This window comes from Plectrocnemia conspersa, unplaced genomic scaffold (assembly GCF_051122295.1).
Source record: "Plectrocnemia conspersa isolate PC_06_02 unplaced genomic scaffold, ASM5112229v1 ptg000011l, whole genome shotgun sequence".
Classification (NCBI taxonomy): Eukaryota; Metazoa; Arthropoda; class Insecta; order Trichoptera; family Polycentropodidae; genus Plectrocnemia; species Plectrocnemia conspersa.
In genome coordinates, this window is record NW_028277175.1 from 2004549 (window position 1) to 2029902 (window position 25354).

A 25354-nucleotide genomic window follows, 5' to 3' on the forward strand; every position below is an offset into this window, starting at 1 on the left:
GAGTAATCGAAAAATTAGTTATTGTTTTATAATTTATTTTTATACGTTATACTATATCTAATTGCATTTGATGTAAAAATTTCACGAATTGGGTATAAATGCGTAGCAGTACATAAACAATAATGAATAATAGAAACGGCTCGCGTGCCATTTCTTGATGTCATCTCATTTTGTGACGACAGGCGCTCCCTTCTTTACAAGGCGCATGAATACTACAAAGACTCTCAAATGTTCGATAATAAAAAGTCAAACGAACACGCATACGTCCGAACGTCAATATTCGCGCACCGCCTCCAAACTCGTTACGAAACTATTTTTTTGGACCAAAAAAAAATCGAAGCACAATTTTGCTTTTCATTACTTCTTCTTCTTTCATATTTTTTTTTAAAAGTTAAACTCGAAGCAATAAAATTAATGGCCAGTGTTTATTCACACGATGACGCATTTTGTAAAAAAATAGTCAATTCGCTTTACAGCATCTTAATAAACAATCAGATTGTTTGATCGAATTCGATATTCTACGCGACATATTGAGAAGCGTTATCAGACGGCGCATAAAGCAATCAATATTTAACCCTTAAAATAATTTGGCAACATTATCATAACGGATATAGATTCAGACGGCCGTGTACGTTAATGCGAGTTTTTGTTGCGTATTCGTAGTAGTACAACTTTTTACTCATGCGTTTCTTTCCTTATCATTTCATTATCAATCGACGTTCGTTGTCTCTCGGAGCATCGTAGATTTCCAAATGTGTCATCGGCACCTGACATAACCTAAAGATAACGAATCGCGGCCATAAATAATATCGATCGTCGAAGATAAATACACGAAAATATTTGATTGATTGCTTTTTTAATTATATTAGTATTTTTATTTTATTTTTAATGATATTTTATAAAACTAAATATTATTTACATATAAATAATTTTGTTATGACTGCAAAAAAAGTTATTGAAAAAACCATGTATGGAATCTAAAAAAGGTTAATTTTATTAATATTGCCAAAATGTGCCAAAAGAGATACATTGCTACCCACTAATAACACCGATCAAAAAACTATAGGGTATTGAATTTGTTTATTCTAAGCATATTATTACTTTGAGTTATATTACCGCAATAACGTATAAATACCAAGTAAAATTTTTAGCGTATATATTTTTTGCTATGCTATGACCTCGCATTGGCTTAATAAAGTCCGTTGATAAAATACTTTCATAGAGCTAATTTCTAAATTTTCAACAACATAAAAATATTTTTTTAAATGTACATTTGAAATGTTTTTAAATGAATATTTTAATTTTGAAGTTATAGAAAAATAAGGTATTAGGCATATAAAGGATGAACTATAAATACATCTTACCAGATAGTTATTTTCAAAGTTGATTTAAAGCTCCATATATGTCTAACTAGTCACTCATAAAGTCAGATGTCGGTCATTGTCGGGTTGCTGAGTATTGATGGTGTAGAAGAAAACGCGTCGCATGGTTCACATTAATATTTTGAAAGTACATATTAGTAAATTTTCGATTTCCATCCGGTATAATGCAACTGCAATGCAAGATTATTTATTATTTTATAATCTTGTCATATTGTTGGCAGGGCCATATGGAGGTTCTACGGTGCTTTTGGAAAATATTATTTGTGGGACTCCTCGAAACAAAGGTAGAAATATTGCAGACGATTTTTACGGACGCAGTGTCCTTTAATGAGTGGGACCTCCGAAATTTTTCCGAAATTCCGACATTTGATTCGGCCCTGTTGTTGAGGACGCGCTTAATATTATTTTTTTACTCATTGTTCTTAATATTTCTTTAATAGTCTTTTGACTATAAGTGATTTGAACAGCTATTTTTCCCTTCCCTTGGTTAATAAGAGCAAGGGAAAGATAATAACACGTTGAAAGATACCCAGTGGAATCTTCCTTTACTTGTTCTAATTATTTTTAACGAGTAACAATTGACAAGTACCAATTATGCACAGATTGGGCTGCTAAAGTAGCATTTTATATTGAATTTATATAAAAATTGTTATATGTCGTTGAATGGTATGTGATTGATATAAGGGCTGGTGAAAGAAGTACCGCCGGCTGCCGTACTCCCGCCGTAGTTCGTCGATTAATGTTACCTTCGCCGGCGTCAGAAAGTGCTAACAGAATTTTATGTCCAAAATAAATAGCTACCTCACAATTCTATAAAAACATTTACTCATTAGGTTTTGGAGAAAGTATATTTTTTATTCGAACCCTTTCCCATAAAGATGTTATTGCAAAAAGCAGTATTTATATCGCTTCTTCATCTACAATTGTAAAAGTCTTTGCAGCTTTTAATAAAAAAAGACAAATCTAGGATATTATACAAATCAATGCATGCACCAATATTAAAGTAAATTTCCAAATATGTTTTATATTTCTGAAAGTCGATTTTAGATTTTAAAGAACAATAATATTTTGCTTCCAAATATTTTAGTTTTGAGTCCCGTCCCTGTTTGCGAGGGGGTAAGGTATTGCACTGAAGGGCAGGTATGTTTATAATTAATTTATAGGTATATGTGAATAACGACTTCGAGTTATTCACATATACCATTATCGTAGGCAGCCAAGTTGCCTAGTGCATGCCTAGCCTTAACCTCTACTTGCTCCCAAAAGTGATTCCTAGATCTTTAGTGAATGTTTCTCTAGCCAAAATGTTCCCACCGAGATCGTAGAAATAAACTGATTGCAAACGGGTTAGGGGAAATGACACAGTATTGCACTTTCCAACACTAAAGGGCAGACGGGTAGTAAGAGCTCATCTCCATAGAGAATCTAAATCACTTTGTAGAAAGGAGTCCGCAAAAGATCGAATGCATTTATAAAATTTTAACTCATCTACATACAGAAAAATATGAATTTGTAACTACCGTATTTACGTAAAAAGCAAAGAACCCAGGTTGGATCATTGAGGAATCCCCGAAGGGCCAAACTCATTAAATACTTGAATACAATACAAACAAGTGCATGTTTTTAAATTCAGACATCAGTACTAATCTTTCGATGAATTCCGATTTTCAACAAATACTGTAGGACATGACGTTTCACAATTTGCGTTTGTTATTTTTATCTGCTTCCACAGAATCGCTCGTGATGCATGACGGCGCGACTTCAATTGCCATCTCATTCTGCCACAATACCGTGTACTGTTACTGTTGTAAAGAACTTATTTATTCACTATAGATAAAACTAGGCGGCACTTTTTTTTTGTGAGGAGAGGAAATCTTCGAAAGACACCACCAGCCTCCAGTTTGCTGGTGATTGTGCCGGATTCCGCTAACAGAGACCTACCGGCTAAAATCTTTCCCCGGCTTTCTCCTGAACGGCCGGTACTATCTTTCAGATATTACACTTCGGCTCGTCCAGTTTAGAGACTCTATCCCGTTAGGGCCGCTATCTTGCACTGTCTTTCAGCGTCTTCTTTGCATCTGAGTACTTCGGACGCATAGTCTGTCCTTGCCCCCCAGTTTTTTCGGCATTACAGCATGGATTGAGCCATAGTGTATGCAAATGCAGACCTTCCTATGACTCTTTCCAGCACTGTCCTTTCTGTCATCCACGCGGTTTTCGTTAATCTTCTATGATAAAAATTTACAAGGTGGATTTTAAGCAAAAAATTCAGGATGACCTGGTTTTTTTAGTTCTTTTAAAAAATAATTCAAATGACCTTTGTTTCTTAAAGCCTGGGCGCTGAACATTTTCGGGCCAGCTCTGATGCGATATTTTCTTGAATTTATACTAATTTTATTTCTCCAACTGCCGTTTCAGGAAGCACCAATTGAGAAATCGGAAATCCATATCTAATCGAGTCCATTTCAAATGAATTATTAAAGAATGATCTAAATTATTCAGATCTTCAAATCTAAGACTTAAATCTGCCAATAATTATTTTAACTTTCTTTGATGTATATAATTTTTTTTATATTTCATCTTAAGAGATCTGATTTTAAACGGGAAAAGTGATTAATTATCTTTTAATGAGATCAATGCAGTTTTTTCTGAAAGTTGGGTATCGTTTGAATCAAATCAGAAAAATGTTTTTATTTTCATGTATCGCTAAGTTTAAAAATTGCAAATGTTCCATTATGTCAGTCAGGAGCATTAAATCTCGTAACTAGTCATTATATTCAAGTTGTGGGTACAGTTTATTCTTATTTTTAATACAATTTACAAGAGGTTCCAGTAGTAAAACAAATCGATTACGTATATTGATAGTTGGTAACCACCTCATAATGCAATAGAAAGATATATTTGTAGGAGGGCTATTTATACATATTCTTATCAGGGTTTATTATGGGAAAAGCTTGGCGGCACTTAGATAACACTGGCGTGATAGACCTCTTCTCTTGTAGACTCTGGCGGGCTCGCACCGTTCACTGTATATAAATATAAATAACATGTAACTTTAAATTTTAAATAAAATATTATTGCAGCGCCTCAGTCTGTGTCTAATTGCCACCTGCCACCTCCAGTCGCCAAACATGATTTGGAAAGTCTTAATATTCTAACTCTTCAAGTACACGCTTGAACCGGCGAAGATTATTTGCATTTGTTCAAATGTAATTTATAATCTTGACAACATCATAATATTTGAATTATTTACCTGCCAGATGCTTACAGTGAATTATGCAACGAAGAGGTATAAACCGTAGAAATATAAAATCACTTCAAGAGACCACTAAGACCTACATTTCTACTCAATATTTTAGATGCTCAATCACTAATAAGTTTTGAAGGGATACATCAGCATGGTTCAATATTGAGTCAAATGCATTCTTAATATCGATACTATGAGTTAATTCGTTGAGTGCTATCAACTTGAATATTTCTTCTTTCATTAAACGAGTGCATATTAAATGTTACGAGTTCGCGACTGTAGTTTATAGAGTAATTAGTAATAATGTGTGAAAATAGTGTTATGGTTACAAAATGATACGGCAACAGTTATGATTTTTTAATTTAAAAAAATAACCGCTATTTTTTGTTAACACGGCGAAGAGGCGAAAACTCGAACGCCGCGCAGCAATCCGCCCCGACTGGTTTTGTGACGTCACTGGGAGGCCGCTCCTGGCCTCAACGAACTTATGTTTTGTTACGTCGCTGCGCGCTCGACGTTTACAATCGCATTTTTATGACACCAAACGGTGAGCTGCAGTACTTTTAACACTTTCCACGCGTCAAAGCTCTGCTCTGCGATTAAAACTCGTTGTTTTCTAATTTTCAAAAAAGTTCGAGGTTATGTCTGTGTTGACAGATATGTTTGACGTTTGAGAATATTAAAAATTGTGAAAATTAAAATTGAATGCAGATCTTCACATACGATAAAATTAGTTAGATTGGCAATATATAGTGTATGTTTGCGCAATTTAAACAATTATCACTCGTTACAGAATGGATATATTTTCATCGCCGAAATGTCTTCAACGAGAATGTCACGACAGGAGAAAACTAAATCGGGATTTGTGAGTATAAATCACCTCTATATCGACTAATTTACACATACCACTCTTATTGAATTACACATAACTAATCAGTTCCGTCGATAAGATTATCGCGATCATTATCAATAATTTCGTATTTTTTTACTATTGTATGTGCGATTCGATATTGTTCGCAAATATATATTATTTAATTTACGATGTTGCATTACAATCACTTGCACATACACAATTTATTATGGTAACATTGCCCTACTTTTTATACCGCACGCAGCCTATGGATGTTTAAAATTCTTTATTTTTGAATTTTGTTCCGTCGTGCGTCCATCATCATGCCAAAGCTGACGAGAACGGAAAGTTGGCGGGCAAAAGCGGTGAGTTTTGATCATATGAGAGTCATACGTGTAGTTTTATTAGTGATATTAACAAGCAACTTTTCGCAAGGACACGTGAATCGATCGCTGCAGAAGAGATAATAAATTCTTTCTGAAGACATCGACTCACACTCTTTTAGATTGATATATTTGTTATTTTAACACTGCTTTTTCATCGTGCTATTTTCACTTATATTGTAGTTCTGAACCTGTAAAAATAGATTATTCATTGATGCTAACACAAATCGGGGCCATGGTTGTGTTTATGTGTTTGTGACAAACCCATATGTTTCACACACGCGTCTGGATTCACTTGAGATAAATGTTTAGTTTGACTTTGTACTGTGAAAAAAATGTAACCCATTAACACTTATCACTAATCATATATTTTTATATGTAACATAGCTTTGTTTATTTTTAAATTCAATGTTGAACATGGACGACCGTGATTGATATGTAAATATTGCATTGTTCGCTTTCTCGTCAAGTATGGATGTGTGAATGCTAAGGTCTTTTATTCTTATTGTCTTTAAGGTTACGATTCATATTTGTTTTTTAGTAATTGTTCTAATTATTTGTTTTCTTTGGAATTTCGGTCCATTCCATAATAATTATGACTAGATATGTTTTTATCTATTATTTAATATTCAATTAAGTCTTAAATGTGACTGATCATTAATATTCCTGATAAAACATAGTATTGTCATTAATAATTTTATTAGCAGTCAATTTGTTATCACGTTTATGTATTCATGTCTAATATTAAACTGGAATTTGTATACATTACATCAGCGTTATGTGAAAATCTTACATTGAAGAATAAAAATATTTAATTTAAATTATTTTTACATGGAGATTTTTTTTATAGATTGCCTAGTTTTCTTAAAGTAGTGAGTAATTATTGTTTTTTTATTTTATTTCCTATAAATCAGCTATTATAAAAAAAATTTAAAAAATTCTCACTACACAGTCAAAATTAAATTGTATTTTTCTTGTAGTAAACTTTTTTTATAGTAGAATTTGTTCATATCGGTTTTTTTAATAGTCTGGTCCACCATCTTGTTTCAAAATGGTGTCTATTAAAATATTGTTCTTCATTCCATTGTTCTATAACAAAACTTAAAAAAAAGTGTTTTTTTTTTTTAGTATTTTCATCTCAATAACTACCGTAGTTTAATAATAAAAAAACCATAAAACTTCTAAAAAATAGATCTTGCTTAAAATATTTTGGCTAAGTTTGTTACCAGTCTGATCCGCCATCTTGTTTCAAAATTGTGGCTATTCAAAAAAATATTTTCAACAAACAGAAATATAATAAAAAATTAAAAAATGTGTTTTTATGTTATGACATTTTTATGGGATATAACGGTTTTTGAAAACACAATAACTACTGTAGTTTTAATCTGATTAGTTCATGAGACTTTTTTGTTGGCTAAAGTTTTTTTGTTTGTTTAATTTTATTTTTATTTGGAATAAAACAGCAGTTTTGCGCGAAATATTCTCACTACGCGGCCAAAATTAAATTGCTTTTTTCTTGTGAATAAATTGAGAAATAGTTAGTCCGGTATTTTTTTTAACAACAAAACAATTAAATAAACGAAAATATAGTGCATTTCTTTCTACAAAAAATACTTATAAACACGTCGTTGTCATATGTTAGTCATATGTGTTGATTTATTCAGCGGATTCAAACATAAACATTTATAATCCTTTTGTACGCGTCAAGTTATTTATTTCATAAACATCAGCTTGAGAAATGCTGGTGTAGAGAATTCCAATTTTTAAAGCATCAAATCGAATTTTATCGTCACTATCATCGTTCTTCATAATCCACTACTTCCATAAAATTTATGTATCGTTTGGAAAATTTATTATTTTCACAAGGGAAATATATAATTGCACGCGCAACATGCTGTCTATTTTTTGAAGTTTGGTTAATTTGTGTAGGTTAGGTTTTGGTTTGAACAAAAAATCGCAACTGTCAGCAGATGTAAAGGTAGACTGCACGCAAGTATTTATAGTGCAAATTTTTAAATTTACAATGCAAACTATTACATTTATAGTGCAAAGTAATACATTTTTAGTTCGAAATATTAAATTTGTAGTGAGAAGTATCAAATTTATGGTGGAAACTAATTAAATTAAAGTGCAATTAATTCACACCCTTTTCATAAGGATGTGAAAAAACATTAAGTCGCGTATCGCAATTTTTTTCTACTTCTGCCACATTAGCTGAAACTTATTTTTAAAAATACATAATGTAAGCTTCTAGTTTTTTTAGTTATTCTTCATGGATGTTATGCTAGTTTTATTTGGATGGCTGGATTATTGCGCAAATGAAAATTACGCACAGCGAAAATTCTTAGCATATGTGAATGTTTGATTGTCAAATATATTTTACTTTTAATTCCAATTGCTTCCAATTTGTATCTATTTGTAAGTAATATAATGTGTAATTACAGGATATGCGAGTGTAAATTACTAATATAATTGTAAAGTCATATTAACATCTGTTATATATACAGACATTATTTTTTTTTTATATATTACATATTCTTAAATATACGTATATTGATTATTGATCATCTATGATTAGAATTTTTATTGTTTTAAATTTTCGCTATGCGCAATTTTCGTTTGCGCAATAATCACCGAGTCTTTTAATTGATATCATATTTTTTCGATTCGTCTGATACTTGGAAAATGTAGTTATACTAGATTAAAAAAAATCGGAACGAATCAAAAATAATATTTAAAATCCATAAAAGGTCCGGTATACGCACTCTCGCTGGTTTCGGTACCTCGCGACAGTGAGGGACCGACAGCTAGTGTAATAAAATATTATGGCTTGTATTTTTCGCGTCAGAATTTGTTGTCAAATTTATAAATAAAGGTCAGAATATAAGCGGCTAGAATAAAAATTAAACGGTCAGAATTTATATTAAACGGTAAGAATGATTTTGACATAGGTCAGAATAATTTTTTTCAGTCAGCTCTTCGCTGCCGCTCTGTCGTTATTCCCGCTTCGTTCATCGCTTTGATAATCTTCGCGTTCTACATATAATTACATAGATTCGTTGAGAGTTATTCATGGGGTATTCAATGTTCTGAGCAACGCTCGCTCGCACCTAACCTGTCCAATAGTTTTGGTGCGAGCTAGATATTTTATAAGATATGCCCATTTATATTTATAAATATTATAATATTTTTATTCAGACCGTATGTTTTTTTTTTATTCTGATCATTTGATATTTATTCTCGCCCTGAATAATATAATTATGACTATTGATTATTTTAATTCTGATCGTCCTATATTTTTATTCTGACCGTATGCTATTTTTTTCTAACCATTTGCTATTTATTCTGACCCAAAGCTAATTTAAATTCTGACCATTTAATTTGTTGTTGTTTTAAATATCTAAATATTATTGTTTTGGAATCCAAAATTAAAAATACTTTCTTACTTTTGACTAGAAATGTTTAAAAATCAGCGACATTTTTCAGAATATAATACATCTAGGAATATAAAACAAATATTAAAAAAATACTGTGTCGGGACCATTCGTAATCGTTGCGATGAAATTATAGGGCTTGGTATAAGTTTATAAAATTAATTGTATTTGTGTCCTTTGGACTTCCTAATAACAAAGTTTTTTCTTTGAAGTTAAATCAATATCTAACTTATCTAATCTCATTTTATATTAAGAAGAAAAGCCAGATTACTCTTATAACCATTTAGTACTACTTATCAATCTCAGATTTTCTCTGAATTTAGCGATAATCTTGATTATGTATTCAATATAAAAATCGATACAATAAATCCATCGTCGGCATTCTGCGTTTTATATTATTATTACTGCTTCCGCGAGATGAATCTGTCTGTTTACTTCTATTTCCGAAGCGCGATGATAGAGCAACGCTTTTAGATTTTTGCCGTCGATTGATGACACATTACTATATTTACTTCACTAGATCATGTGTGTACGTTAATAAATTTAAAAAAACGTGTGTGTTCGTTCATAAATCAAGATCCCAATTGGCTCGGATCTTTTGATCTCACGCGATCGTACCAGCCTAGTTTTTATGTATGTAAATTTGTATGCAAATCTTTCTCTCTCAATGTAGTGATCGTCAACCTTTAATTTTTTACGATACGCAATTTTTGGCGATGCACTTTCGGCAAGGTCGTGTGACGAATTCTGTGGAATCTGGAGGTCGAGAAACAATTCGCCATTTGCATTTGAATATTTACTTAGTGTATTTTGCAACACTTTAAATTGCACAAACGATCGATTTAATTAATCTTAAGCTCGGTTCACACAAATCAAATTTATGTTCGATTGCCTATTGATAGACAACTTAAAAATAATTAAACCAAATAATGTTTTGCTTCATGGGCGGAAACGGAATAAATAAAATCGCTCCTCGCGCAGCATGCGATCCGATCCGTCGACGATCTTTCTTCGTACTATAAATATATTTGTTATATAAACATGATTTGAATGTAATTTTATTACTGTTCCCAAAAAAATAATGACGATTTTTCTTTTATATACATTTTTTAATTATTCATGACCTTTTTACAAATTATTAATGTGGATTGCAATGCAATATAAATGTGACGTGATATTTGTAGATAATACATTTCCTGATTTTGTGGTTATTCCCTAGAACCAAAATGCGCTCATTTATGCCATTGCGATATTGAGAAGGTTAAGCAGCGCTAACAGCGGTCATAGTTTGGATAAACATCACGGTGTTAATTTAACTTTCGGGTGATTTTGTCATTCATTGGCCTTTTATTGTTTCATTCAAGACTTTATCTCGAGTATCCGCGAGTTTCTATTGTATCGTTACACATCTTATATATAATTTGATTAATTACTGCATTGTATTGTGCTAGTTTCAATACTGTCTTCGTGTTATTTTGTTATATGTAGCCGTGTAACATCAGGTGCTTGTTACGAGTCGATGATGCAAACAAAGCCATTCATTCTCATAAACTATTTTATTATACAAACACCATTTTATAAGATAGTTATTGTTTATTGCAAACACAGGCTTTGTTTGCTGCCTTCGAATTCCTTCAGTCTGTCTCATGTGTGTGTGTAGCAAATGCAGTACCTTCGCGTAATAAATATCGATGATAATATCAACCGGCCATTTTTGGACCGTGACGTCACCTTCGACAAACGCTAGCTAACCAATGACTTCATAATCGTTCGATAGCTTCCGTTGGTCGGTTTTCTCAGTCGTGTTTTGTCCGCGCCGGAAGATCGAGCGTTCCATAGATGCGTATAAAAGCGTGCGTGGAGTGATCGACGCTAATTCGAAAAGTGCACCTTTAGCAGTGTTGCCAACGTAGAAATAAAATAATCTACCCCTCTTTTGTTCTATAAAAAATAATAATATGGTGTGTGAATTTTATTACAATATAAATGCATTGAGAGATGTGTCGTTTATTTTAAGTAAAATATAACTATAATTTAAAAAAAATTGCGATGACCTCATAACCATTGCGATTGAATCAAATTTAATTAATCGATTAGTGGGCGGCTTAAATATGATCTATAAGTGGTTCACGATTTTTTATTAGTCTTACATTGTATCTCTATATATGTATAAGATATAATAATTTTAAGGACACGTCAAATTATATTAAAAAAAAAAAAATTTTACGTCGATCATTTGGGGTTTAACGGTTTTTAAAAACACAATAACTAGTAGTTATGATCATATCGCTATGAAACTTGTTCTTGTAAGTTTGTTAGCCAGCCCGATTCGCCATCTTGTTTTAAACTTTCGGCTATTCAAAATGAAGGACGGAATAGCGTAGTCCATAATATCTCAGACTAGTAACTCTGAGGTTGCGGATTCGAGCCCTGGCAGCGGCACCCGAATTTTTATTTATAAAATGTGCTATTATTTAAAAAAAAACGGTCCTAACTGCAGTGACATATATTGCTTATAAATTGTATAGCTCATAATAATTTATAATTAATAATATAGATGTCACTTATTCCCAGACTTTCAGTCTAGTGGTTAATAATTACTTGCAGGTATTCATTATGTCTGATTGACTTACTCAGTTGGTACAGATTTGCCCGTTGTAACGCCTGCCAGATTACAACGAAAGATTTAATAAAAATAAATAAATAAAACTTTGTAAAAAAATATATTCTATTGATTGCGACTGTAGATAGAATCTATAGAAAAATATGATGTGGGTTAAAACGTTTTAAGTACTTGTTAGTTATCACGGCGCCACGCTCAAACAGATGCGAAACGTCTATTTGTTGTTCAAGCCCAAACCTATCCTAAACAAATAGTTAATTTGTTTAGGTTAGGATTGGGTTTGAACAGCACGAGAAACGCAACGTAAATAGTTTAAAAAAATCATTTATGTAGGATTAAAGTGCTAATATTTGTCAAGGGCTTTTATAACTCAATGAGTCTCTGGGTGCCGTTTCCGATCATATGAACACCATTTTCGGCAGTTGTGCTAGGGTTGTCACAACAAACCATCATTAAAATAATTTTGATTTATTAGCAAACTAACATTTCTATATAATGTAAAAATTACAACGATGTATGATACTATTGCTTCATCCAAATATCATTTGAAAACGTGTAATTCTGACCTAATTACATATTGTTATTAAAAATTACGTTTTTATTTAATTTTAAACGTTTTATATATTTCATAAGAAGAAGAAATTTCATAGAAGCATATTGATTTTAGCTATTTTTAAGAAAGCTATTCAAGTTTTTGCGAGAGTCTGGTGACAATACGGTCGTGACGCGACAGAGCCCCATATGTGGCTTGTAGCATTAGAAAGCTATATTAATACAGATATCTGCCACATTCTTGTGGCCTTTGCCGGACAGAATTTTTTAATAATACACTGGCTTAGAAGATTCTTAATATCAACTTGAGAGCATATGATTTTTTATTAAAAAAATTAACATAACAAAATTAATTTGTAAATTTTTCGTTTCGTTCGTTTATTACCCTGATCTGCTTTCTTGCTTAAAAATAGCGGTTATTCAAAATAAAAAATTAACTATATTTTAAAAAATCCCGAAGAAAAAAGTAAGCGGTTCAAAAAATGCAACGTGTTGATATCGACATGAAACTTTGCTGTAAATATATTGGTAAAGTTCATTAATGGAGACTATTAAAAAAATAAAAAATCGTAACTTCGACAAAAAAAATCTATAGAAGAAGGGAAGGAGGTTAAAAACGTTTTGTAATAAAAATAATTTTTGCAAATCAATAAAGTATTTTCTAAGAATTTTTTTTAACATTCTAGTATAAATTTATTTGTGGAAATCTATACGATTATAATATTAAATAGGTGATGAATCTTTTGACTTACAAGGAAGGCTTTAAAAATGTCTCATATCTTCTGAAAACATATGGAAGTTTATATAAAAAATATCTTTATTTCATTTCAAATTATATATTCATTGCTGAGCACTTTTTTCCACGAATGTTTTTTGCTGGATCAAACATGAAATAAGGAAATGTCACTGTTTATGAGTAAAACATGATAAATCATAACAATGTCAGTATTTTTCAGATGACTTAATAACACATAAACAATTCCGTGAATCATTAAAGTTTAATCAAGTGTGCGATACGAGTTTTGCAATTTTATGACTTGATTTTTATGTTGTTTTTATATAGAGTTATTCAAAAGTGCGCCGTCATATTGTTTGAAATTTTCTATTGTTGAATTTGCTCCGAACGCAATTATTGTCCTTTCATCGTTTCGCTATACTCTGTCGTGCACGTCTGCACAAACCAAATTTAGGCATGAACACTTTGGCACATCTCTCCGCCGTGCATCTCTTAGCATACAGGATGTGTTAGTTTGCTCGCATAGCTAGACTGTTTTCAGTGCAAACAAGTGTTGTTGTGTGAAATGTTTTAAGTCAGCTCTACGAATATGAACTCGCTTTATTCCTACGTGAGTATGGTGATAAAAACATGTGCAATTTTTATTTTACAAGAGTAATGTAGAGCGCCCTGTTTGTAGTTTTTTTTCAGTTAAAAACACTGGATGCTCTTATGTGCGAATTAGTCAGTGTTGTTTTGTGTCCGTACTGTCGCGGTTGTCTTCGCCTTTTTGTCACAGATGGGTAGCTTACGAGCCGTTGAGAACTTCATCAGAGAGAAATCTCCATTTCAAGTAGCTTAGCTTTATAAATATTATTCTGAATTTTGCCACAATTGATAATCAAGTGTAGTTTAACATAGCTTAGGATAAACATATGGTACTCTACATTACTTTAAAAATGCTATTTATGATGCTTGTGTCACTTTAGATTTAAGTATAAATTGCGCTGAATTTTTTTTTGAGTTATGTCGTTGTTGCCGATACAGAAAATGTTGTTTTAATCATTGTTTATTTTTACAAAAATATGGGAAGGTATTACATTTTTTTGGAGTTGTGTCAGTGTTACTATATAAAAAGTTTTTTTATATTTGATACTATTATTGAGTATGAAGTAGTAAGAAAGTACTACATGCATTTAAATCTCCACGTAAATGATTTTTTAATTGTGTCAGTGTTACTGAAAAATTCCGTGTATTTCTTCAGTTTTAATTGATATTTTGGGAAACAATATTCTTGAAACTTTAGGTGTGATGCATCTTATTTGTTTTGATGTATAAGTTCATAGGTACACAAATTTTAGTGTTGATTGCTTAAGATAGGTGTTATATTTTAGGTAACGTTAAAGCAATACACTTAAGAAAACTTAATACGTCTGAGCATTTAGGTCGCTTTAAAAAATGATAATGAAAATTTGAGTTATGTCATTGTTACCGATCAATATGTCATTATGTTTGTTTATAATTAGAGTAATCTTAACTGTTGATATACATATATAAAAGTATTAAATTAATCGATTTTTTTGAATTGTGTCAGTGTTACTGATAAATTCTGTATATTACATTAGTTTTACTTTTATATTTGAGACACGTTATTGTTATACGAAGTGTCTCAAATGTATTTTACGCGTTTTTTTATTTGTTAACAAAGTGACACAACTCAAAAAACTATCTAATGAAAATATGTATATAAACAAGTTATTTTACTTTTAACGAAGCACTGTGATGTATAATATAATTTTTTTATTTCTTCACCATTTGTGTTGTTGCAACCATCTGTGTATCATATGGTCGTTTATCATTTTTTTTTAACGTTTTTCTACTATTTCATAGTTGGACACGTGGTTCGGCAGACCGAAAAAGCCGGGAACGACCAGCGGCCACAATGGAGGAGGCAGTATGTCCTCGCAGGAGGGCGGACGGCCCGTCTCTTATCATCACGGGTTTACGGAGGAGGACGATACTCTCGGGGAGTTGAACTACCGCGCTCTCCTCGACGCCTTAGACGAGCGACAGCTCGACAAGAAGTTCGAGGAGATGCTGGTAATAATCATTGTTGCACCAACATTTATCAAAATCAAAGAACACTAGCTTCAGTACCAATTGTTTTTCAGGCCGATATGAATTTATCAGAAGAGAAAAGGACGCCGCTCAGGAAGATCGAGAAAAATCAAAAGAAAGACATGCTGGCCGCTTACAAAGACGTCAACTCTCACGAGGGCCGCTCCAAGTTCGAGAAACCTTCAGATTATATCAACTATCTAAGTCAACCAGACCTGACCGTAAACAAACTGACGGAGTGCTTGAGAAACCTCAGAATATCGCTAACTAATAACCCGTTGACATGGCTCGAAGATTTCGGCGAGAGTGGCTTACAGAAATTGATCTCAAAGTTGAACGCATGCTATGGAAGGTAATAGTGATTGAAGTCGATTCTGTTGTATTATAGATCATAAACAAATTTATTTTGCAGAGACGATAGATATACTAGATCGCAGCTAGAATGTATCAAATGCTGCAGCGCTATTATGAATAACACTGTTGGAATAAGAGCGATTTTTAATTATCCGCCAGCTCTACCTGCCATTGCGAGGAGTGTTGATCCGTTAAAACCTCACTGTATGACAGAAGCTGTTAAAGTAATTATTTTATATGTGTATATAAATTTATATTTGAAATAACATGAATTTATTAGGTTCTAGCTGCAACTTGTCTCATTCCGAGCGGTTATGAAAAAGTAATTGAAGCCATTACGATGGCCGGAGAAACGTGCGGACGTAACAGGTTTCTGCCGATCATCCAAGGCTTGACTGACCCATCTCCTGATTCTTTGAAGGTATTATATCTATATATATTTATCAGTTCTTACAAAAGTGGCTAAGGATACATAAAAATATTAGAGAAAATTATTCAATAAGTTTCTAGTACTAGATGTCGACCCCTGATATGCGCTACGCACTTGTAAATTCGTGCTTTGTGCTCGTAATTTCACTCTTCACGCTCATAATTTACGTCCTCGCTTTTCATACTTGAAACATTGTTTTTTTAGTGTAACTTATTATTTATATTTATTGTTACTGTATAAGTGTATGTGTATATGTTTTAAGAAATCAAAAATTATATTTATAAGAATAAAATTTATTTTTGAGCGTGAAGCGCGAAAAAGTTTATATTATATTAAATAAAAATTGAATAAACCTCATATTTTGTTGGGGCATAATTTTTTTTCACCCTAATTTTAAGAATTAATTAGTAAATTAGGAAATATTTTTCAAATAAGAATCATGATAAATAAAAAAATAGGTTAGTTAAAATTAAAAATAACTATATAAATACAGGCGGTCCTCGACTTTCGCACAATTCGCTATATCGCACATTTAAAAAAAAACAATTTTTTTTTTTAAAAAGCTTTCTGATAGCGGTGAATCTTTTGCTTCAATCGGACGTTCGTATGATACAAACAGGTCTACGATATGTTCAATTTTGCAAAATAAAAATATGATTAAAGAATACGTTCAAAATTGTGGAAAATAAAAATATATTTTCACATTAATGATGTTTCCAAAAAAACACAGCAAAAAAAAAAACATGGATGAAATGGAAAATCTTTGTCATCGTAGATCGATGACCAACATCAAAAAGATGTCCCTCTTGAGTATTTCAATTATTCAAGCAAAAGATCTTAGTTTGCATAAAGATTGGAAGGATAAATTAAAAAAATATTTTAACACGGTTTTTCAAGCAAGTAACGGTTGGTTTTATAATTTTAAAATGAGGCATTCTTTTCATAATATTAAATTTACTGGAGAATCGGCTGATGTGGATAAAGATGCTGCAAAAGAATTTATTTCCTAATTATCCAAAATTATTGATGATGTAGAATATTCCTCTAGCCAAATATTTAATGTAGACGAGACAGGTTTATTTTGGAAAACTCTAACAATGAAAAATATGAATGAAGCTTTCACGCACCTTGACAAATTTTTAAATATTATGGAAGATTGTGATCCCAATGGAGAACGCATATCTCAAGTGCGTGGGGCGATCAATAAAAACATAGCATGTTATAAAATACTATATGAAGAAAAGAAAAAGAATATTGGAAAACAGTTAACTCTTGATAAATTTTCAAAGGAAACACCCGCAAACCCCACTTAAACGTGTCTCTTAAACTCCTCTTAAACATCTTATATTTACTTGATAAATAAATATTTAAAAATACACACAATTTCAATTTTTTTTACTTTTCTCGACTTTCGTACATTCAACATTCGCACAAATTTTCAGGAACCAATTATGTGCGAAAGTCAAAGGCCGCCTGTACATTGTTTCTAAAATGATTGACAGAAAGAATCGGCAAAGTAAACTGATATATCATTGGAAAATACAGAAACAGGTTGAGATATGATTTAAATTAAAATTGCAGAACTGACATTTATTTGATGAAATTTAATAATTCAATAAAATTCATTTTATAGATATTTTTAATACATTTTTTTTAAACTCTATGTGAGTAAGATTTATATTTTCAAGAAGACTTTCTACGTACTATGTGTTCCCGGTAGCTCAGTTGCGGAATTTTAATTTAATTTACACTCGTTTTTAAGCAGCGAGACTACTTCTGCTATTCTAAATCAAATCTTTGCATTCTTTATCGATTTCACATGACAAGCAAATAAATATCTGAAATTTCTGTTTCGTACAGTTTAGAATATATTATGTTTTCATTATAATAAAACATATGTTTTCGACTGAACAAACACATAGCTCATCTTTACTGTATTATCATTTCAAAAACGAATATATAATTTATAGAATATAATATATTTGCTTGAAATTCGTAGATTTTAGAATTGTTAAATAACAAATTCTTCATTATAGAAAAAGTCTAGACGAGCAGAATGTCTATATAATAAAAATATGTTTTTGAAAGTATAAGTTTCATATTTTAGAATATTTTTATTGGATGTTTCGATTTTAAATTAATTGGAGGTTATTTTTTATAGTCATTAAAATAATATTATGAATTTAAGAAAAAATAAATTAGTTAAATAAAAAAGTTATTCACCATTGATCATATATTGACAATTTTTTTAAGAGACCTTAGATTGAAATAAAAACTCATGATTTTTAGGGAAAATTTAAATATCAAAACGTCAGTTATATACTAAATAAATTATACGTATGAATTTTGCCACTTTTGCTAAGACCTATATTCTAATAATAATATTAAAAAAATGAATTTATAATCATAGATCGTTTGCATGCAATTAATAAATGCAATCATCATCGGAGCTGATGATTTAGAATTTAGGATGCATCTCAGAAACGAGTTCATGAGGATCGGCATGTACGATTTTATCGGTAAGATTTTTTTATAAGCATTGTACAGCAATAGAGTTAAATAGTTTTTAAAACCTATTTTTCGTATCAGACGATCTCAAAAGCAAAGCAGAAGGTCCTATGAGCATCCAGATGAACGTCTTCGACAATTCTGCCGAAGAAGATCATGAAGAATTCACCGCACGATTCGATAGTGTTAGGTATAACGATTGAAGAAATAATAAATAAAACTTTTTGCATTTTAATTCTTAACTAATTTAATTTTGTTTATTCAGATTGGATATGGAAGACATCAACGAATGCTTTGAACTCGTGAAGAATTTAACATTAGACACTGCCGCTGAACCATATTTACTTTCAATATTACAACATCTTCTCTTTATAAGAGATGATCATTTAGTTAGGTGTGTATAATATTTTATATAAAATTTGTAATTTAAAAAAAAATTTAAGTGACAAGAATTCTATTTTTAGACCAGCATATTACAAATTGATTGAGGAATGTATCACTCAAATAGTTTTACATAAAAACGGTTGTGATCCTGATTTTAGAGCTACGTCGAGATTCAAAATTGACGTTCAACCACTTATAGACGGTTTAGTCGGTAAGTATCTTAATTTAAATAAATATGTAATATAAGTCAATTTAATTAATTGTCATTTTTTTGATTCAGAAAAATCTAAAGTTGAAGAGCAACAAAGGTTAGAAGAAATTAGTCACAAATTAGAAGAAGCATTAGCGGCGAAGCAAGAAGCTGAGGCTAAATATACATTTTTAGAAGAACGAATGCAACAGATGATTCAATCTGGAGCCGTCTCACCAATAAACGCTAGTTCTATAGCGGCAATTGCTAAAGTATGATTATTTTTATTGTGTTTATTGTTGTTGTAGTATTTTAATTATTTTTTTTTTTACAGACAATCAGTCCTGGTGGTGGTGCTCCGCCTCCTCCGCCGATGCCAAATTCAAGTAATTTAAAAATTGTGATTCTATGATTGATATAAATTTTCTTTGTTATGGTATTTTATTTTATTTTTTTATAGAAATGCCACCACCTCCTCCTCCGCCTCCAATGATGGGCGGAGGTCCTCCTCCGCCGCCACCACCTCCGATGCCAGGTATTTAATTTATCGGTCACAAGATATGTGATGATTTTAATGCATATTTTAATATTTTAGGAGCTGGCGGAAAGATTCCTCCACCGCCTCCAATGTTCGGAGGACCGGGTGCTCCTCCTCCGCCTCCGATGTTCGGCGGTCCACCTCCACCGCCGATGGGAATGGGAATGCCAGCTCCGCCCATGCTCGTACCTGACACATTACCTCACGGCCTTAAACCCAAACGTAAATGGGACATCGAAGGCGGCGCCGCAATGAAAAAAGCCAACTGGAAGACCATCGTGCCTCAAAAGATGTCCGAAAAATCATTCTGGGTCGGCGTCAAAGAAGACGAATTCGCAACGTCAGATATATTGAAAGGCTTAGCTCAAAAATTCTCGACGAAGCCGTCTTCGAAGAAAACCGAAGATTCGGTCGATAAGTAAGTGGATATCTAAAATATTTATATGAGTTTTTTTTAAAATGTTGGTATTTTAGAATCGGAACTATGAAGAAAGTCAAAGATCTCAAAGTATTGGACGGTAAAGCAGCACAGAACATATCTATTCTTCTCGGCGGCGCTTTGAAGCACATGTCTTACGGTGCCGTTAGACAATGCATAATGCGGTGTGATTCTAACGTTTTAACGGCCAACGTCTTAGATCTCTTGATTCAGGTTTGTGTTGAAAATAAAAAGCATTAGCCTATCAATAGTATTGATATATTTTTTTTAACAGTATTTACCATCACCTGATCAACTGAAAAAATTGCTAGAATACAAAGATTCATATAGCGAACTAGTCGAAGCCGAACAATTCGCTGTTACAGTCGCCGATATAAAACGATTACTTCCAAGATTGAAGAGTCTCTCGTTTAAACAGCATTATAAAGAACTAATACAAGAAATTAAACCGGTATGATTTTTTTAATTATTTATGTCACTTAAATAGACATTTATTATATTTTTTTGAATAGGATATTGTCTCTGGTACTGCTGCGTGCGAAGAAATTAAAAGAAGTATGAAATTCGCCAAAATATTGCAATTAGTACTGTTACTCGGAAATTACATGAATAGCGGTACGAGAAACGGCGGAGCTTTCGGCTTTGAAATCAGTTTTTTGACAAAGGTATGCAATAATCAATTTACATATGAATCGTTGAATTTCATGCGCTACATAATATTTAATCTCGACTTTTATAGTTGACATCAACGAAAGATTTGGATAATAAGCAAACGCTTCTCCACTACTTAGTCAATACAATAGAAACTAAATTCCCAGAAGTTTTAACCTTCAGTGAAGAAATTCCGCACGTGAATAGAGCGTCTCGCGTGTCCATTGACAATCTTCAGAAGCTGTTGAAGAAAATGGAGTCAGATATTAGGAACTTAGAGACAGATTTGGCGAACTCGAAAGTTCTGCAGGATTCCGACGATCAGTTCAATACTGTGATGACTGTATCCTTTTATTTTTTATTAATATTAATTCATTTATATAGACGTTTTGTTGATGTAAAACTGAGCATGAGAGAAGCATTCATCAACCAAGTCGATTCATATAACATTAATTGTGATTTTTTTATATTATTTATTGGCGATTTAATTTTATAATTTTATTAATATACAAGGCATCGTGTTTCGTACATTTTTGAATATTTTTATTAGTTAATTTTGTATATTCCTTAATAATATTTAATAAACAGAATTTTGCCGAAGAAGCTCGTAAGCAATGTGATATATTACATTCCATGTTAAAGAAAATGGAAGCACTCTACAGTGATTTGGCCGAATTTTACGCTTTCGATCAAGCCAAGTATACCCTCGAAGATTTCTTTGGTGATATCAAGACTTTCAAAGATTCGTTTCAGGTTCGTATACATATTTTTTTGCTTCTCTCTTTTCCGATTACATACAACTGGCCGATCTAATATATTTTCCGATGGTGTCTTTTCGATCTGAAGCTCTCCACTGATCAATAGGTTAACTGCTTTGTTATCTCGATGACATTGAATCTTATTCAATTCCGTAAATCAATATGTAGATGAAACTCTGAAAACTGGGCAAATATTTTTTTAAAAAAACGTTCCGCTTACAAAATAATCATAGCATCTTATCCAGTGCATATTTAAACACAAAATTTGGAGAAGTTGTTAATCAGTATCTTATCTAAATTTAGAATGTCTAATTTTACAAAAATAATATCTTTTTTACTACTTTTTTGTGTTAGTATGTTTTAATAATTTATTTTTACACTTCTATTTTTAAGTTTCGTAAATTTATTTTACATATTTTTTATATATTATTCGGCTTTTGTGTATTTTTTTATATCAATTCAGAGGCTCTCAATATTTTTTTATAAAATTAACTTATAATATTTTTTGGTATATTATTTTCTATAGAAATCATTTACATTAAATAAAATTAAAAAAAATGTTATGTATATGTATATGTTTTTTACTTATTATTTCTTCAGTTATATATGTAAATATTTAATTATCTGAGGTACCTCAAAACAGTTGAAGATTTGCTCTCTCGTTTATTTTTCTTTGATGAAACTTTCATCCAAGGATAAAACAATAGTATGGGATTTAAAATTTATTTTTTGACTTTTATAGACGGCTCATTCTGAAAATTTGGCTATTAAAGAAGCTGAAGAAAAAGCTAAGCGAGCTAAAGAAGCTCGCATTCAAGCCGAGAGAGAGAAGAGCGAAAGAGCACAGAGACATAAACAGCTCGTCAATATGGACGCTCAACAAGACGGTGTTATGGATAGGTCAGAATCATATTTAATAATAGCTCTGCATAAAACGTATCAAGCCTGTTTATTAATCAATATTTTTTTACAGTTTAATGGAAGCCTTATCTAGCGGCACTGCTTTCAGTCGAGAGCGGCAACGGAAGAAGGGCCCCCGTGTCGCCGGAGGTACATACATTTCCGTTTTTTGACCGCCTAACTTTAATATTAAAAATGAGAGGACAACGTTATGTTCAGCTTTGGATGTACATGTTTCATTTAGTTTTGTTTTTGTTGCATTCGCCCAGGATGTGAAGACGTACCTTTTGATATACACATTTTGGATTGCGTTGACGATGGTATATATAACCACGATGATCAGTTCTTGTATTATATTATGTGTTATATGTCTATAGCATGATCTCGTATTATATAATCGGCAAATATATTTATGCATGTCGCTGGGTGTTATTGAAGTTGCGAGATACGAATGTTTTTTGATGATGACTGTGTTTTTATTGCAGCCGAGAGGAGAGCGCAGTTGAGCAGGAGCAGGTCACGATCAGGATTGGTCGGACCGCTGTCCACGAGAGAACTTACTAGGTTAGTTGATATTCAAATATGTTTATTTAAATTATATCACACTCATTACCTTACAATTTAAATTTTAATACATATTATTTTTTGTAAGATAATATATTTTTCTCGGGGTCCTAAAGTGCTACTGAGCAAATTTTTGTAATGGATGGCATTTAATTTAATACACATTAATAATATAATATTAAATATAAAAGTTTTATTAAATTAATATTTTTTACTTTCAGTGAATTATTAAGTTCAGCATAATTTTGGATTCACTCTATGGAGTATGCAGTATTACCGTCCAAAACTTATATCAAACAAAGCCAATTTATTAGGAATATGAAACACTTCTACTTATTAGTTTTTATTAGTTGAATAATAAATATAGTATATTTTGCAAATAAACTCAAATAATGAAAAACCTTTGTAAAAAGCGCTAATTCTTAGGCTTTTACTGCTTTAATAATAATCAAGGACCATAAATATTGCTTCAAATGGCAAACATTACGCAAGCACTGAATATTTAATATAATTCTTAACTTTTGCATGTTGTAGATATGATCGATATTTATTTACTTTAGAGCAATAATAGATTAATGGTACTCTTTATTGTTTTGTGTACATTTAGTTGTTATGTACGATATAAATATATTTTTTATAAATAAGCCTCTATTTTTAAACTTATCCCAGTGATGCGATACGATTCCGAAAACGATCTGTGTTTGAAAAAAAATCTATGTACATATATATATATTTATATGAATATATAATAATAAATATGCTATTTTTATATTATTACTTTTTGTAAAGTCATTGTATGATTTGCAGGGTGATTTTTTTGTATGTATATATTGAATACTTAGTTTAGATTGTAACTAGCTTATGAATTAAATTGGCATTTACGCACAATTCCTATTTTTAGTACTTATATGAGTAGTTCTTAAAATATTTAATTTTTAAATATGGCACATTTCGTAACTCATGAAAGTTGACCTTTTATTACCAGTTACCAATTTATTATTATATTAAAAAGGTCTTAATTTATTTGTATATTTGTTTTTGTGTTAGAAATGTAGTGAAATCATTCGAAAAAGCATTCCGATAGTTGATATTGAAAAAATGTATATTTTGCCTGAATTGGCTTTAATTTAAATTAGTTGTTAATTAGTTTTTTTTTTAGTAAGCTTTATACGGAATGTCTTCAAAAAAAGCACAATGTAAAATAAATTAATTTTAATCCTTACAGTGTCAAACATCTCAGTTCAAAATATATTTTTGTAGATAGTTTTACTTTTATTTTTTATATGAAAAAAAATATATTATATAAATAAAAATAGTTTGCTGTCATAGAATATTTATAAAGACTTGCTCAATTAGTAGTAAGTGATTAATTCAAAATTTCGATTTCGGGAACAATTTACGTCTCAGAGACGCTACTTTTGGTATATACATTTTATAAATTAAAGAAAGTATTTATCAGAACAACGAAGTGTAAATTAAATTGTAACAAGGTTTTTATATATGTATTAATGCGCATTCTAATCCTATAGTGGCTCGTTATAAAATAAGGAGCTGTAAGTGAAAATACATGCCTTATTATCGTTAGCTATATATATTTTTCATATCGCCAATGTAAAATTCTCATTATATCTAAAGGAAACTTATAAAATAAAAATATAATAATTTAATGGTGTATTTTTTTTATTTAATAATTATGTAAATAAATGTAATTATATGGTGGTTCTTTTCAGTATCTTTATATCTGGTTTCTTAAAACCGCAAGACTTCAATTATAAAATAAAAATGTTTTGATTAAGTAGTGTAACGTTACACTGCAAATAATGCAATTAAAACGGTATTTATTGCCATTTGACCAGAGAGACTGTCACTTTGCGATAACCGACCATTTTGCTGAAACAAAAGAGAATTTTTGATCTCTTCCCGTTTCTTCGAAATGCTGCCATAAAAATGTACAGCCCTGAATTCGCCACCAGTGGAGCTCACGCCAAATTGACACGAGTAAACTATACGAGCCTAGATTTTACAGCTCAGAAGTAAGGTGAAATTTTCACTTCAATCACATTTTCTAGCCAGGTCGTCCCATCGAGTCTCCAAGAAGTAGATCGGTCGACATTTCACGATGTAGAACCATCGCATTTCAATATCTATAATGATAGAAAAACTTTCGGTGGCTATAAAGATATCGCTGATGCTTTCATGTAGTATTTTTATTCTGGGGAGACAATCTGACTTCAAAATCTAGCTGGTCGTCCGTTTTAGCCTTAAACGAAATGGATATTTTAGGCATGAAGTACGGTTTTGAGAAGCTTAAATCGCTTAGCTCTACAGCATTGG

The 25354-nt window shown here is 31.4% G+C and overlaps 1 protein-coding gene and 1 long non-coding RNA gene across 15 annotated transcripts; one reads left to right on the forward strand and one right to left on the reverse strand.

Moving 5' to 3' along the window:
* The first annotated feature begins 5066 nt into the window (after positions 1 to 5066).
* Positions 5067 to 23664, forward strand: dia (diaphanous related formin 1). 14 transcript variants are annotated; one of them, XM_088198886.1, is made up of 23 exons: positions 5067 to 5176; positions 5423 to 5494; positions 15077 to 15286; positions 15358 to 15656; positions 15717 to 15882; positions 15939 to 16079; positions 18499 to 18607; positions 18678 to 18786; positions 18862 to 18990; positions 19061 to 19191; positions 19261 to 19442; positions 19505 to 19556; positions 19631 to 19705; positions 19766 to 20126; positions 20183 to 20360; positions 20422 to 20598; positions 20660 to 20812; positions 20887 to 21141; positions 21387 to 21551; positions 22299 to 22456; positions 22530 to 22606; positions 22942 to 23020; positions 23242 to 23664. In XM_088198886.1, exons 2-23 carry the CDS (start codon positions 5447 to 5449, stop codon positions 23261 to 23263), a joined length of 3276 nt encoding a protein of 1091 aa, XP_088055012.1. In that variant the 5' UTR covers positions 5067 to 5176; positions 5423 to 5446; the 3' UTR covers positions 23264 to 23664. The 14 variants fall into 14 exon arrangements, with proteins under 14 accessions (XP_088055012.1, XP_088055013.1, XP_088055014.1 ...); XM_088198888.1 differs by lacking the exons at positions 5067 to 5176; positions 5423 to 5494 and adding exons at positions 10933 to 11257; positions 13535 to 13817; XM_088198895.1 differs by lacking the exons at positions 5067 to 5176; positions 5423 to 5494 and adding exons at positions 10933 to 10974; positions 13535 to 13817.
* On the reverse strand, positions 5166 to 7715 carry LOC148229110 (uncharacterized). The gene is made up of 2 exons (XR_015811523.1): positions 7012 to 7715; positions 5166 to 6962 (listed from the first exon to the last, which is right to left on the reverse strand). It is a non-coding gene; the product is annotated as an uncharacterized LOC148229110 (long non-coding RNA).
* Positions 23665 to 25354: the final 1690 nt, after the last annotated feature.

What these genes read in the sequence shown, in the direction of transcription:
- dia (XM_088198885.1), top strand. Translation starts at nt 13,986, where the DNA reads ATGGGTAGCTTACGAGCCGTTGAGAACTTCATCAGAGAGAAATCTCCA. An exon ending in TCTTAGATCTCTTGATTCAG is followed by an intron (nt 20,361 to 20,421) that starts GTTTGTGTTGAA and finishes TTTTTTTAACAG; the next exon opens with TATTTACCATCACCTGATCA. An exon ending in CTTTCAAAGATTCGTTTCAG is followed by an intron (nt 21,552 to 22,298) that starts GTTCGTATACAT and finishes TGACTTTTATAG; the next exon opens with ACGGCTCATTCTGAAAATTT.